The sequence below is a fragment of the Chiloscyllium punctatum genome, chromosome 9 (assembly GCF_047496795.1).
Source record: "Chiloscyllium punctatum isolate Juve2018m chromosome 9, sChiPun1.3, whole genome shotgun sequence".
Lineage (NCBI taxonomy): Eukaryota > Metazoa > Chordata > Chondrichthyes > Orectolobiformes > Hemiscylliidae > Chiloscyllium > Chiloscyllium punctatum.
This window is the reverse complement of record NC_092747.1, coordinates 38,828,544-38,845,196: the sequence shown is the minus strand read 5'-3', so window position 1 is coordinate 38,845,196 and position 16,653 is coordinate 38,828,544. Positions and strand designations below refer to the sequence as shown.

The window sequence follows — 16,653 nt, the reverse complement described above, 5'->3', positions numbered from 1 at the left end:
TTTCTATGACAGGACAATACAAAAATCAAACATCCAAATTGTTTCTGTCGCTGAGACTTGAAGCCTCTTAATCTCTTGTGAATAAAGGCTCTGAAATTGACAATAATTATTGAATGTCTGGAGCTGTCAACCAAGCAGGGGTTGAACTGTTTTAATAGAGTAATAGATTCCTGAGCTCTGAACAATGCATCCTTTGAGACTGCAAACCTCTGTACCTATCTCTCTCTTCCTTTAAGAGTTCCTTAAAACGACCTAAAGGCTGCATGGTGGCTCAGTGGTTAGCAGTGCTGCCTCAAAGCATCAGGGACCCAGGTTCAATTCTACCCTCGGGCGACTGTCTGTGTGGAGTTTGCACATTCTCCCCGTGTCTGCGTGGATTTCCTCCAGGTACTCCAGTTTCTTCCCACAGTCCAAAAGTGCGCAGGATTGGCCATGCTAAATTGCCCATACTGTTCAGTAATGTGCTGGATAAGTGAGTTAGCCTTGGAAATGCAGGGTTACATGGATAGGGTAGGGGTTGGCTCTGGGTGTGATGTTCTTTGGAGGGGCGGTGTGGACTCAATGGGCCAAATGGCCTGCTTCCATGCTGTAGAGATTAGATTAGATTAGATTCCCTACAGTGTGGAAACAGGTCATTTGGCCCTACAAGTCCGCACCAACCCTCCGAAGAGTAACCCACCCAGACCCATTCCCCTACCCTATATTAACCCCTGCCTAATGTACCTAACACTACGGGCAATTTAGCATGGCCAATTCACCTGACCGGCACATCTTTGGACTGTGGGAGGGAACCCACGCAGACACTGGGAGAATGTGCAAACTCCACACAGTCGCCCAAGACTGGAAATGATTCTACCTGTTTGACCCATCTTAGATTAGATTTATTAGATTACTTACAGTGTGGAAACAGGCCCTTCGGGCCAACAAGTCCACACCGACGCGCCGAAGCGCAACCCACCCATACCCATTCCCCTACATTTACCCCTTCACCTAACACTACGGGCAATTTAGCATGGCCAATTCACCTAACCTGCACATTTTTGAATTGTGGGAGGAAACCGGAGCACCCGGAGGAAGCCCACGCAGACACTGGGACAATGTGCAAACTCCATACAGGGAGTCGCCTGAGGTGGGAATTGAACCCGGGTCTCTGGTGCTGTGAGGCAGCAGTGCTACCTACTGTGCCATCGTGCCACCCCTTAGTATAGCTTTATCTGGCTCAGTGTCAAATTTTGTTTGATCATGCTTTCAATATGTTAAAGGCAGTAAATAAATAAAAGCAGTTATTGTCCTCGTTATCAGTCATGATATAAAGGCTGAGTAATTTTTAAAACTGTGATATTGCAGTAATGCAGTCAAACCTTTGATCTTGAAGAGTTAGAGTTTCTGAAGAGGATCAGGCAAATGAGGTAATTTGAGCTATAGGGAGAGGCTGAACAGGCTGGGGCTGTTTTCTCTGGAGCTGAGGGGGTGACCTTATAGAGGTTTACAAAATTATGAAGGCCATAGATAGGATAAATAGATAAAGTCTTTTCCCTGGGGTTGGGGAGTCCAGAACTAAAGGGCATAGGTTTAGGGTGAGAGGGGAAAGATATAAAAGAGACCTAAGGGGTAACTTTTTCACACAGATGGTGGTTCGTGTATGGAATGAGTTGCCAGAGGAAGTGGTGGAGGCTGGTACAATTGCAACATTTAAAAGGCGTTTTATATGAATAGGAAGGGTATATGAATAGGAAACGTTTGGAGGGATATGGGCCCGGTGCTGACAGGTGGGACTGGATTGGGTTGGGATATCTGGTCGGCGTGGATGGGTTGGACCGAAGGGTCTGTTTCCATGCTGTACATCTCTATGACTCTATGACTCTAAGTGAGGCTCAATGCTATTCTTTAGTAAAATCGAAGATAAAATTTGAAATCTAATTTCTGCAGATGCTGGAAACTTTACGTAAAACCAGAAAACGTGGGAAATAATGATGCATGCAGCACAAAAGCGAGTGATAAAGGAAATTACAGCAATGACTGTGCTTGGAATGTTTTTCTTGGCTATGGTGCCCTTTGGGATGTCTGAAGGTTATTAAAGGCCTTGTACAAATAAAGGTTTATTTTTAAAGTGATGTGCAAAAGCAGAAAGGGTCATGTGAGAAAAAACTTCTTCACACAGCGAGTAGTTTGGGTGTGGAATGCACTGCCTGGGAATGTGATGGAAACAGGTTCAATTGAGACATTCAAGAGCACATTAAATGATTATTTGGATACAAATGGTATGCAAAGGAAAGGCAGGAGATTGTCATTAGGTAATAGAACCAATGCATGTGTGATTGACCAAACAGCCGCCTCCTGCACTGCAGCACTTCTCTAAAAGGTCACAGATCTGAGACATTGATCGACATTTTTTCAGGTAAAGGTTGACCATGTGAAATAGGAGCAGAAGGAGGCTATTCAGCCCATTGAATTTGCTCCACTATTCAGGGAGATCATCAACGCACTTTCCTGACTTTTCCCCTTAAATCTCTGACTGATTTCAAAATGCCTTTCTCAGCCTTGAATATACCTAATGATGAAGTCCCTACAGCCCTCTGCGATAAAGAATTCCATAGATTCACTATCGTTTTTTAAAAACAAAATCTCATTATCTCTATCTTAAATGGGTGACGCGTTACTCTGAGTTTGTGCCCTCTTGTCTTAGACTCTCCCACAAGGTGAAACAAGCTTCTATCCTGTGAAGATCCTCATAATCTTATATATTCCAATACGATCTCCTCTCATTCTTCCAAATTTCAATGAGTACAAGCCCAACCTACTCAATGTTTCCTTAAAAGAAAACCCCTCCATACCCAGAAATTAACCTTCTTGGATCTCCAATGCCACAGTATCTTTCCTTCGATGAGACACCAAAACTGTTCACAATGTTATAACTAAGGTTGGATTAGTGATGTGCATAATTTTAACCAAACTTTGCTACTTTTATACTATGATCCCCTTAAAGTAAAGATCAACATTCCCTTTGCATTTCCTATTACCTGCTGAACTTTGGTGCTAGTTTTTTGTGATTCATGTGTGAGGATTGCCAAATCCTTCTGTGACGCAGCTTTCCGCAGCCTTACCCCATTTAAATAATATTCACCTCTTCCATTCTTTCTACCAATGTGCATAATTTCACACGTTCCCACATTATATTCCATTCAAAGTAATGATTCAATTCCAACCAAATTAATCTAGTCATGCAGGTACAGCAAACTTTGTTTTAACTGGCACCTTGTGAACCGGCAAAAATTAAATACCTCAAATATTGTGGCGTTTACCATTTTATTCTGTCCAATTATTATAGATTTTTAAAATTTATTTACCTCAATGTAAATATACTTGTCATTCAATTGAATGGCCATCCGACACATCAACAGTCGATTCAATTTCAAGTCAATTTCCGTGATGACCATGTAGTCAGTTGAGGTTGCATGTGAGAAGGCTTCGGCCAATAAAATGTATTTAAGGCAGTGTTGCATTATTATGTAACTGATTCATGCTGTAAATAAAGTATAACAGTGATGTGTATACCCACTGCATATGTTTCTATCACTTAGTGTGTGTTTTTACATTGATTACATGGACCTCTTGATTATCTGCAATATTTGATTAATTGGTCCCATCAATGCCAGATAATAAAAAGTTTACTGTATTTGATACATGACTCTATATTAGAAAGAGATTTGCTATGAAGTTACAGATAAGGCAGTGATATTTGCACATGTTTCCTGATCAAGCTTTTATAGACATATCCTATGTTACGCAGTTCACTGAAGGTAAAAAAAAACAAAACGTCAGGATCCTGTTTAACTTTGTCACAGGCTAATAATTGCCAAAGTCTGCGCAGCACACATTCTATTCAGTCCAAAAATAGCAGCTGATATCCTAATTGATAACATAGGGATCACAATTGCTGCTTCAAAATATAACCATTTCCATAATTTGCCAGATCAAATTTCCAAAGAAATCATTTTGATTTTGTTTTCTGTATTAAAGGATCAAGTTGACACGTTAACATTTCAGAATCATTCACTGAAGGACAAAGCAAAACGATTTGAAGAGGCCTTAAGGAGAAGTACGGATGAGCAAGTCGAGGTAAATATTGACTGAAATACGCGTTCTGAGAATAACTACAGAATATGGAGAAATGGAACAATTATCCGAATTTAATTTTCAATTTTTTCTTGCATTTCTCTTTCCATGTCTGACACCAATTGTAACCATGAGGGTGATTTGTAACTCACTGCTTAGCATCCACAATTGAACCCATTATGATCTCTCTTTCTGCAGGCTATCACCTGCGCTGAAAATAATGAGCGGATACGTTTTTTTTAACTGTCACGATCTGAAATTATTTAAATCCCCAGCACTTTAAAAATGTGATGAACAGGCTGCAGGTTACAGTGCTAATAAAAATGACTCTGCTGTATTGCTTTGTCAGGTCTGGTGTATAGTATCTTTCCATGAATCAAAGCTGTTTTTTTAAACTATCAAGTCTATAAAGTAGGCATTGCATTGGATTCTTAAAACCTTATTTAATCTCCACATGGCTCCTGAGATCTGCTTAGGGAGTATTCTGGGTACATTGTTGTGAGTTAGCATTGTAAGCTGTGACGAATGAGGTACTTTGTACAAGGATCAGCACTTGGGACCCAGCTGTTTACAATATATTTCAATGCTTTGGATGTAGAGACCAAATATACTTTGTTCAAATTTGCAGAAGCTAAGCTAAGCTGGATTGTGTATTGTGAGGAAGATGTGAAAAGTTTTCAGGAGGATTTATTAAGGCTACAGATGGGTAAGAATAAGACAGAATATAATATGGAAAAATATGGAGTTGTCCACTTTGGTAGGTGAATTGGCCATGTTAAATTGCCCATAGTGTTAGGTGCACTAGTCAGAGGAAAATGGGACTGGGTGGGTTACTCTTCAGAGGGTCAGTGTGGACTGGTTGGACCAAAGGGCCTGTTTCCACACTGTAGGGTATCTAATCTAATCTAATATATTGGGAAATAGAGAACTACATTTGGATACTAGACAATGAAAGTGGATAAGCAGATTTAATAAGCAATTACTTTGACCTTCATTGCAAGGAGATTTGAGATCAGAAGTAGGGAATGTTTTCAGTTATATCAGGTCTTGGTAAGACCACATCTGAAGAACAGCATGCAGTTTTGGTGTCCCTACCTAGAAAGGGTCACAAAGATTCTGCAACTGTGGTTCACTGGGCCCATACTTGAGATGGCAGGACAGTCCTATGAGGAGAGATTGGTTCAACTAGTCCTGCATTCATCAGAGATTAAAAGGGTGAGAGGGGATACGATTGAAACATATAAAATTCTGACAGGCTGGACAGACGGGATGCAGGGAGGATGATTTTCTAGACTGGGGAGTCTAGAATCCGTGAAAACAGCCTCAGGAAACAGGGGACTATTTTGGACTGAGATGAGAAAATATTTCTTTGAGAAGGAGTAGCGAACCTGTAGAATTCTCTCCTGTAGAATGCTGTGAAGGCTACATCACTAAACATGTTCAAGAAAAAGATAGATTTTATGTGTTTAAAGGCACCAAGGGATATCAGGAGCAAATAGCAATGAGACAGAGGATCAGCCATGATCGTATTATATCGGGGAGCAGGATCAGTGGGGTGAATTCTTCTGTTCCTTGTTTCTATTAGATCTCTCACACAGTTTCGGGGCCTTTCTCCCGGGGGTTTGGCGATTCAGGAGAGTTCCCAGCTTGAGCTACTCACCTCAGCGGTGAAAATCCAGCCCTACATCTTCCCGTTCAAAGTTATTGTTAAAATTTAGCAGCAGCATTCCCTAAGTGAGGAGGGGAGCTCCTAAACATACATGGCTACTTTTTCCAAGGCAACATTTTATTAACATGTAGTTTGCTTTCATTATGTTGTTACCAAAGGTTGAAGATAAAACAGATACAATAAGATATGGTATGAAGATGAGATTAGATCAGCGTTATTAATGTTACCAAGCTGATCTACAACATGGTCTTCCCAGTGATCACAGTAATGAGCTTCCTCTAATTGCATAGCCATGTGATGTATTGTGCACAGCACGCCTTACAATCTCTTCCTTTACCAGGATATTTAAAGTCATCTTCTTCCTCACCTCTTAAGCCTCTGTTTCCTCCCAAGTCACAGGTCATCCGTAGGAATTTCCTATTCAAACAGTAAATATGTATCAGCTAACAGAAGTGTTTCTCTTCAAGGTCAAATGCTGCAGCATGTTTTCAGACTGAATAGCAACAGCAGTTTAGCACAGCTCCCAAATATGGTTACATTATGTTTCGGAGCATGCTCAGTTCTCTGTCAGAGGATAGTGGGCTTCCTCCCTATTCCAGGACCTCAATGTTTAACTTAGATGACACGTCAGTACTGAGAGATTCTTAGATTACAGAAGGTGCTAATTTCTGAATCAAGACCTTAAACTGAAGCCAGAGATTTCAGGCTTGACCAGAGAGTTACGTGGATATTAAAGATGAATTTGCATTCGCATCTCACTACCGCAAAGTCACTAGTTCAGGGACTGGTCCTGCCAAATCCAACCTGCCAAAAGGAGCCAAAAATGTTTTCTAAATGAATTCAGAATTTAGAATGTTAAATAATAATCTCCATGCAACAGCCATTAATTTCTTTACATTAAGTTAATCAATACATCAAATTCATCACAGACAAAAGCCAGACAATTTAATATAATTTCACTCAGTTATTTCATAGGACAGAAAGGAATGCTACTTAGCAACAGAGATTTCACTGAACGTGCTTCAAAATACATCACTCCCATCCTCATCTCCAGAACAAAATAACAAACTCCAATTGGCTTCTTGAATGACAGCACCAACATCACCTTCAGCATCAGCAATATCATTCCAAACTAATCATCTCTGTCCCAGCAAGTGTACTGGATATTCCATACTTCTTGTATGTTTTTCTGGCAAGCTCCATCCTGATTTAAACCCAGGCATCCACAACTAATTCATACAGAGTCAGAGTGCATATGTTACCTTCCTTCATGAATGTTCTATTTCTGCCAAGCACCCAGCTGTTCTACTTTTTTCTAATACTATCCTTGGAGGGCTTGTTTAGAAAGACATCCAATAATTCAACAAGACTGGTTCGATCACCAGAAATCATTATAATGTCTTTTTTTTGAGATTGGATTTCAGCAATAGCATCGCTGCCAAGTTGATCATCCTGCCATGGCAGATAATGGAGTTCAAATTCAGCAAAATCTGGAATTAATAGCCTAATGACCACCATGAAACCATTGTTGATTGTCGGAAAAATAATCAATCTTCAGTAAAGCGTTTGACAAGGTTCCCCATGAGAGGCTGATTAGCAAGTTTAGATCTCATGGAATACAGGAAGAACTAGCCATTTGGATACAGAACTGGCTCAAAGGTAGAAGACAGAGGGTGGTGATGGAGGGTTGTTTTTCAGACTGGAGGCCTGTGAGCAGTGGATTCGGGTGCTGGACCCTCTACTTTTTGTCATTTACATAAATGATTTGGATGTGAGCATAAGAGGTACAGTTTGTAAGTTTGCAGATGACACCAAAATTGGAGGTGTAGTGGACAGCGAAGAGGGTCACCTCAGATTACAACAGGATCTGGCCAATGGGAAGTGGCAGATGGAGTTTAATTCAGATAAATGCGAGGTGCTGTATTTTGGGAAAGCAAATCTTAGCAGGACTTATACACTTAATGGTAAGGTCCTGGGGAGTGTTGCTGAACAAAGAGATCTTGTAGTGCTGGTTCATAGCTCCTTGAAAGTGGAGTCGCAGGTAGATAGGATAGTGAAGAAGGCGTTTGGTATGTTTTCCTTTATTGGTCAGAGTATTGAGCACAGGAGTTGGGAGGTCACGTTGCGGCTGTACAGGACATTGGTTAGACCACTGTTGGAATACTGCATGCAATTCTGGTCTCCTTCCTATTGGAAAGATGTTGTAAAACTTGAAAGGGTTCAGAAAAGATTTACAAGGATGTTGCCAGGGTTGGAGGATCTGAGCTACAGGGAGAGGCTGAACAGGTTGGGGCTGTTTTCCCTGGAGCATCGGAGGCTGAGGGGTGACCTATAGAGGTTTACAAAATTATGAGGGGCATGGATAGGATAAATAGACAAAGTCTTTTCCCTGGGGTCGGGGAGTCCAGAACTAGAGGGCATAGGTTTATGGTGAGAGGGGAAAGATATAAAAGAGACCTAAGGGGCAACTTTTTCACGCAGAGGGTGGTACGTGTATGGAATGAGCTGCCAGAGGATGTGGTTGAGGCTAGTACAATTGTAACATTTAAGAGGCATTTGGATGTGTATATGAATAGGAAGGATTTGGAGGGATATGGGCAGGGTGTTGGCAGGTGGGGGTAGATTGGGTTGGGATAACTGGTCGGCATGGACGGGTTGGACCGAATGATCTGTTTACATGCTGTACATCTCTATGACCCTATGACTCTATTTCACTAATATATTTTAGGGAAGGAACTGTCGTCCTATCTGATTTGACCTATATGTGACTCCTACCCCACAGCAATATGGTTGACTCTTAACTGTCCTCTGAAATGGCCTAGCAAACCACTTGTAACTATTGATTGGTAAGTCTCAAAAAAAAGGACATATTACTGTTCATTGACCTGGCACTGGAAATGCCAATGGCCATCTTGCAAAGTCCATTCACTAACACCTGGGGTTTAGTGCCTACATTGGGCAAGCTGTCTTACAGACTAGACAAGCAACAGCCTGACATAGTAATACACATGGAATCATACCTCTGTGTCTCAGACAGCAACACGAATTATGGTCATGTCCTTCCCACTGACAGAACAGACTCAGCAGAGGTGGCAACACAATGTTAATAGTTGGTGGGGGAGAATGGGGTGGGGTGGGGGGGGGAGCGCGGAGGATGCAGGGGTTGCTCTAGGAGTCCTCAGCATTGACTCCAGACTCTATGACATCTCATGGCTTTAGGTTAAGCATGGGCAAGGCAACCTCCTGCTGATAATCACTTACCATTTCCCCCTCGCCCTTCAGCTGATGAATCAGTACTCCTCAAGGTTGAACAACACTTGGATGAAGCACCTTGGGTAGCAAGGGCGCAGAACTGCATAAGCAGCAAGTGATAGACAGAGCTAAGCAACCCCACAACCAAAAGATCAGATCTAAGCTCTGCCGTCCTGCCACATCCAGTCGCGAATGGTGGTGGACAGTTAAATAACTCACTAGAGATGGAGACACCACAAATATCCCCATCCTTAATGATGGAAGAACCCAGCACATCAGTGCAAAAGATGAAGCACTCACAACAATCTTCAGGCAAAAGTGCTACATAGATGATCCATCTCTTTCTCCTTCAGTGATCCCCAAGATCACAGTCTTCAGTCATTTCATTTCACTCCATGTGATACCAAGAAAGCACTAGAGGCTGTGGATAGTGTAAAGGCTATGGATCTTGACAACATTCCAGCAATAGTACCAAAGATATATGCTCCAGAACTTGCCGTGCCCCTAGCCAAGCTGTTCCAGTAGAGCTGTGACAGTAGAATTATTTACCTAACTATATGAAAAATAGACCAGTGGACAATAGTGTCCAATATCAAAAAACAGGTCAAATCCAAACTATCCAATTTCGACCCCATCGATCCACTCTCAATCGTCAGTAAAGTTGTCATCAATGATGTGGGTCAAATGCTGGCAAATGAGACTAGATTTGTTTAGAATATGTGGTAGGTATGGAAGAGTTGGACCAAAGGGTCGGTTTCCATGCTATATATCTCTGTGACTCTAATAGTACTGTCAAGCAGCACTTACTTCACAATAATTTGCTCTCTGAAATTTTGTTTATTTTACATCAGGACTAATCTGTCTCTGACCTTATTCTGGCCTTAGTCCAAACATGGACATGCATCAAGGGTTCACAGAGCTAGATGGCAGATTAAGAAGCAGCCCCTCAAAGGTTTCAATCACAAGTGCTATGTGCTAGCAAGTACAGAACCAGGAGACTAGGGCTGATAACTGCATGGCTCAAGAGTTGGGGGTGCAGGAAGGATTTCTGGATCACAGAGGTCATTTCTGGGGACAATGGGATCTCTACAAGAACTTTGTTAGCATTGAGTCAGAATGGGACCAACATTCCTGCAGGAGGGTTTGCTAGTGCTGTTGGGAGAGGTTTAAGTTAGTTCAGCAGGGGCCCAGATCACAGTGCATTTCTTCAATAGCAACCTGATAGAAAAGGAACCAAGGCAGAGTGAGTTCAGCTGTTACTCAAGGGAGTAATGCAAGGTTGGATGGCCTCTAGGATGGTATGGGATCTTCAGGCAGGACAGGGAGGGTGCAGAAATGGAGATGGTTTGCATTATTAGTCAGTTACTGCAGTAAGGAGGTATGATATCTTGGAAGGGTTGTCAAATGAGGATTTGTGAGTAGAGCTTAAAAATATAAAGAGGCAGTCACATTGCTGGGAGTGTATTATAGACCCCAAGGCAGTCAGTGGGAAATTGCGGAGCAAATATGTAGTCAATTTATTAATGCATGTAAAAATAAGAATAGGGTAATTATATTAAGGGATTTAAACTATCCCTACATTAATTGGGATAATCATAGTACAAAGAGTTTAGAGGGAGCAGATTTCCTGGAATGTACCGAAGATCTTTCTTTATCAACGTGAAGATTATCCTAAAAGGGATGGTGCAGTTTCTCTAATTCTGGGGAACAGAACTGGACAAATGTTCAAGGTGACAGTGAGGGAGCATTTTAGTGACAGCGACCACCACACAGCATGTTTTAAGTTTGTTACAGAAAAGGAGAAAGATCCCTGCAGAAAAGAGTTTTGAATAGCAGGAAAGCAGATTTTATTAAAATAATGCAGGATCTGGCCAAAGCAGATAGGGAACACCTATTTGAGGGTAAATCTACAGAAGTACAATGGGAGGCACTTAAAAAGTTACTTGGGAGTTACTAGCCTGACATGTTCCCTTTAGGGTGAAATGTAGGGGCAACAAGCCCAGAGAACCCTGAATGTTGAGAAATATTCAGGACTAGACAAAAAGCATGTAGAGAGATGTATAACAGGTACACACAGAGGAAAATAAAGAGGAGCCAAGAGTGCAGGGGAGAACTCAAGAAAGCAATTAAGAGAACAAAGAGGGGCTTGCACAAGCCCCAGTGGACAAGATTAGGGAGATACTCTACAAATGTATCAAGGGGAAGAGAATAACCAGGGAAAGAGTAAGGCCGATTAGGAAATAAGGGAACAATCTGTGCGTGAAGTCAGTGGATATTGATAGAGTGTTAAGTGAGTACTTCACAATGGTCTTTACTGAGGAGCAGGAAGATGTAGATACAGAATTTGAGAAGATGGATTGTGAAGCTTTAGAGGAAAATGATATAAGAAGTGAAGAGGGCATTGGCGGTTTTGGCAGGTTTAAACGATCTCTAGGTCCTGATGAGTTGGTTGCTGTGGGAGATGAGGGAGGAAATAACCCGAAATTTTAAATTGTCTCTGGCCACAGAGAAAGTGCGAGAAGAGCTAATGAGGTTCCTCTTCACAAGAAAGGTGTTAGGATTAGACCAGAGAGTTGTCAATGATAAGGAAGCAATGAGAGATAATAGTGACGGAGGGAATTAATTTTGATTTAGACAGGCAAGAGTTGATCAGGAATACTCAGCATGGCTTTGTCAGACAGAGATCATGAATTTGATTGAATTTTTTTGAGGTGTAATTGAGGGTTGGACAGATGATGTTTATAGGGATTTCAGCAAGACCTTTGACTAAGTTCCATATGGAAAACTGATAAAGAAGGTAAAAGCAAATGGGATCCATTGTAACTTGGCAGGTTGGATCCAAAGTTGGCTAATGGCAGGAGGCAGAGCATTATTGTGGAAGACTGTTTGTGTGACTGGATGCTGGTGTCCAGTGACATTCTACAGGGATCAGTGCTGGATCCCTTATGGTTTGTGATATGCCTAAATGATGTAAATAAGAATGACCACATGCTGATAAGCAGATTACGTAATGATTGTTTAGGTGATTGACAGTGAGGAGACAGGTCTTAGGTTACACGAGGATAGAGCAGGGTTGGTCAGATAGGCAGATCAGTGGCAAACAGAACTTAACCCTGAACAGTGTGAGGTAATGCACTTTGGAAAAAGTAACATGATAAGCGAGTACTTAGTGAATGGGAAAACACTAGGAGGCTCAGAGGAACAGCGAGATTTTGGAACACTTATCCACAGATTCCGAAAGGTGGCCGAACAGGTTAATAGGATAGTTGGGAAGGCATACAGGACACTTGCATTTATCAGTTAAGGCATAGGTTAAAAGAGCATGAGAATTATGTTGGAACTGTACAGAACTTTGGTGAGCAGAACTACACTCCAGGAATGGTCTAACCAAACTATAGGAAGGATGTGACTACATTGGAGGGGGTGCCGAGGCGATTCACCAAGATATTGGCTGGAATGGAACATGTCAGCTGTGAAGAGAGGCTGGATAAACTGAGGTTGTTTTATTTGGAGCAAAGGAGATTGAGGGGTGGGGAAACCTGATAGAGGTGTACAAGACTACGAGGGGCATGAACAGGGTGGGTGGAATGCAGCCGGGCCCCTGAGTTGAAGGGACAAGAACAAGAAGAACAAACTTTCAAAGTGTAAGGTGGGAGGCTAGGGGGGATTTGAGGAAAGGAGTTTTCACCCAGAGCTTGGTGAGTGTTTGGAATGCATTGCCTGGTAGGGTAGTTGAGGCAGGTAACATCACAACTTTTAAAAAGTACTTGGATGAACTCGTGAAGGGTCATTATACTCGAGGCTAAGGGCCTAGTTTGGGACGATTGTAGGTGGTTGTGTAGTTTTGACTGAAGGTCCTCTTCTATACTGTATAATTCTGTTGAAAGGTGAGCTGAATTCCAGAAGTGAGAGTGAGAGTGACAGCCCTTGACATCAAGGTTGTACTTGACTGAGTGTGCCCTAGCAAAACTGCAGTCAATGGGAATCGGAGAGAAAACTCTCTGATGATTTGAGTCATACCTGGCACATAGGAATAGAGTATTGGTTATCGGAGTTCAGTCATCTCAGCTCCAGGATGTCTCTGCTGGATTCCTTGGGATAGGACCTACCATCTTCAGCTGCTTCATCAATGAGTTTCCCTCCATCATAAGGTCAGAAATAGCTATGGTCACTGATAACTGAACAATGTCCAACATCTTAAAATGCTGAAGCAATCCATGTTAAAATGCAGCAAGGTCTTGACAATATCCAGATTCGGGCTGACAAGTAGCAAATAATACTTACACCATATGAATACCAGGCAATGATCATCTCAGAAAAGAGACAACTTAAACATCATCCCTTGGCATTCAGAGGCATTGTCATCACTGAATCACAAACTATTAACATCCTAAGGATTAACATTGATGAGAAACTCAACTGGACTAGCAATATAAATAAAGTAGTTGCAAAGGCAGTTCAAAGGCTAGGAGTACTGTGTAATTCACCTCCTGACTATCCATCCACCATCTACAAGGCACAAATCAGGACTATGGTGGAATACTCCCCACTTGCCTAGATGGTGCATTTCCAACAACATTCGAGAAGCTTAACATCATCTAGGACAAAGTAACCCACTTGGTTAGCACCACGTCTACAACATCCAATCCCTCCACCACTCAGTAGCAGTAGTATATATCATCTCCAAGATACACTGCAGTAATTTAGGCTCCTTAAGCAGCACCTTCCAATTCCAAACCACTTCCATCTAGAAGGACAAGGGCAGCAGGTACAGGGAATGCCACCATCCACAAGTTCCTTTCCAAGCCACTCGCATTCCTGACTTGGAAATATATCACCATTCCGTCAGTGTTACTGAGTAAAAATCCGAGAACTCCCTCCTTAAATGTATTGTCAGTCTATCTATAGCAAATGACTGCAGCAGGTAAAAAATCAGCTGACCAAGCATCTTCTCAGAATAAATTCTGGCCCAGCCAGCAAGACTATACATGCCATGAATGAATAAAAAGCAATGTCCCCAAAGAGTAGACTGTTTTCTTTACGTAATTCTCCTGGTCTAAACATTCCTCAGGCATATTTTGAAGCCATCTTCATGCATCCATCATTTATCATGAACATAGATGACTACTCCTTTTGAAAAGTATTGTTTTGGGATGGTTTTTCTCTTGAATATCTGAACTCTCTTAATCTGTGTCCTTTCAGAAATGCAGAAAGCATGAGTGAACTTACTCTATTTATGAATAGCCCTCACATCTCTAACTTTGCTGTCCATCTGACTGGCAGGCATGTCAATGTTTATCAGATTCTCACCCACATTCTGATTCAGGCTAATCAATACCCAATCTTTCGTCAGTGTTGTTTACTGGAAGACTCTATGAAATCCTGACCTTCTGTTTCTCTTCACAAGAACCTGATACACCATCCAAAGCTGACTTTGAAATCTTCAATATCTAATTTACTTGCTTGTCTGAAAGTGAAGATTCTGATTGATCTTTGAGAAAATGACAGCCTATTGTGGTGATTTTCACTGATACATTTTTCAAATTAATGTTCTAACTGCAACCACAAGCTAGGCTTTCCTCTGTCTGCACATTTACTCTTTAGAATTTGCCTAAGATGTGTAATAAGCTTACCCCAATCGTAATGTTATTCTCTAGAACCTTTTATTCTGTAGTTGGTCCAGTCTGCAATCTCAATGACTTGCTGCTTTAACTGCACTGTGTATCTGCTGCTCTTTCTCGATATCACGTGACCATATTAGGGAGTGGAATTGGCATGCAGCAGTGAGGAGGTAGGGTCAAGGGTGTGGTGCTGGAAAAGCAGCATCTGAGAAGCAGGAGAATTGACGTTTCGGACCAAAGCCCTTCTTCAGTACTATTGCCCGAAACATTGATGCTCCTGTTCCTTGGATGCTTTTTCCGCACCATACTCTCGACTCTAATCTCCAGCATCTGCAGGCTTCACTTTCGCCACAGTGAGAGGGTAACCTTAACAACACAGGTTGATGCAGGCAGACTTCAGGAGCTCAACAGATGTCTTCAAATGGGTAGAGGATCAACTAAGGTCAGTTTAACTTCAGCGAGTAGTGAGTAGAAAGAGTTTGGATATTTTAGCCAAAGTCAAGGTTTGACATATACACAGGAAATGTAAAAAAAAAGGATTGGTGGATGAAAGATTTAGGATTGACTTATACATGATCATTGAAGATTCAAATTCGTATACGTCTCTTGGTCTCACTAGTCATTTTCCAAAGATGGGAAAAATGCTAACTTCAGTAACATGGTGTAATTCACACTTTTTGATATCAGGGTAACATTTAACTGAATGTGACATCAAGTCAGGCCGAACCCCGACTTGATCGACCAGGCCGAACCCCCTCAAAATGTAATAAGAAGATAGCCTAGACCCTAACCTTATTCCATTCCAGTTTCAATTTGATTGGCCAAACTACTCGATGTTCAGCAATATACACTTTATTCATGCACATTAGTTAAAGTATAACAAAAGAAAGAAAAAATTGGAATAAGTACTCTATTGGAAACTTAACAGAATAATAGATTATTTAACTACTAAACAGTAACTGTTCCAGTATGGTGGCATCCATAAACGCACCATCAGCAAAGGCAAATTCAGTAAAATACATTGCCTCACAGACGATTCTCTAGTCATAGAATCATAAAGATGTACAACATGGAAATAGACCCTCAGTCCAACTTGTCCATGCTGACCAGATATCCTAAATTAATCTAGTCCCATTTGCCAGCAATTGACCCATATCCTTCTAAACACTTCCTATTTGTTTACCCATCCAGATGCTTTTTAAATGTTGTAATTGTACCAGCCTCCACCACTCCCTGTGGCAGCTCATTCCATACATGTACTGCCTCCTGCATGAAAATGTTGCCCGCTAAGTCCCTTTTAAATCCTTCCACTCTCGCTTTAAACCTGGGAAACCCTGGGAAAAAAGACCTTGGCTATTCACCCTATTCATGCTCCTCATGATTTTATAAAGTTCTATCAGGTCACCCCTCAGCCTCCAAAGCTCCAGGGAAAATAGCCCCAGCCTATTCAGCCTCTCCCTATGGCTCATCCCTCCATGGCAACATCCTTATAAATCTTTTCTGAACCTTTTTCAAGTTTAACAACATCTTTCAGAAAACAGAGAGACCAGAATTGAACAGAGCATTCCAAAAGTGACCTAACTAATATCCTGTACAGCTGCAACATGACCTCCCAACTCCTGTCCTCAATGCACTGACAAATAAAGGAAAGCATACCAAATGCCGCCTTCACCACCCTGTCTACCTGTGACTCTACTTTCAAGGAATTAAGAAGGTGTACTCCAAGATCTGTTCTGCAACACTCCCCAGGACCTTTCTATTTAGTGCCTTGATTTGCCTTTCCAAATGTAGCACTTCATATTTATCTAGTTTAAACTCCATCTGCCACTTGTCAGCCCATCTGACCAAGATCTCATTGTACTCTGAGGTAACCTTCTTTGCTGTTCACTACACCTCCAACTTTGATGTCATCTGCAAGCTTACTAATCATGACTCCTATATTCACATCCAAATCATTCATACAAATGACAGTCCAGGAGGAAAAACGTTAAAACT

The 16,653-nt window shown here is 41.6% G+C and overlaps 1 protein-coding gene across 6 annotated transcripts in view; it reads left to right on the top strand.

Moving 5' to 3' along the window:
* The window catches only part of LOC140481308 (microtubule-associated tumor suppressor candidate 2-like), a 452,512-nt gene that overhangs the window by 423,005 nt on the left and 12,854 nt on the right, over nt 1-16,653 (top strand). For all 6 annotated transcript variants that reach the window (XM_072577285.1, XM_072577280.1, XM_072577282.1 and 3 more), the window contains one exon: nt 4,021-4,119. In XM_072577285.1, the coding sequence (XP_072433386.1) occupies nt 4,021-4,119 (99 nt within the window). The remainder of the gene's footprint in view (nt 1-4,020; nt 4,120-16,653) is intronic.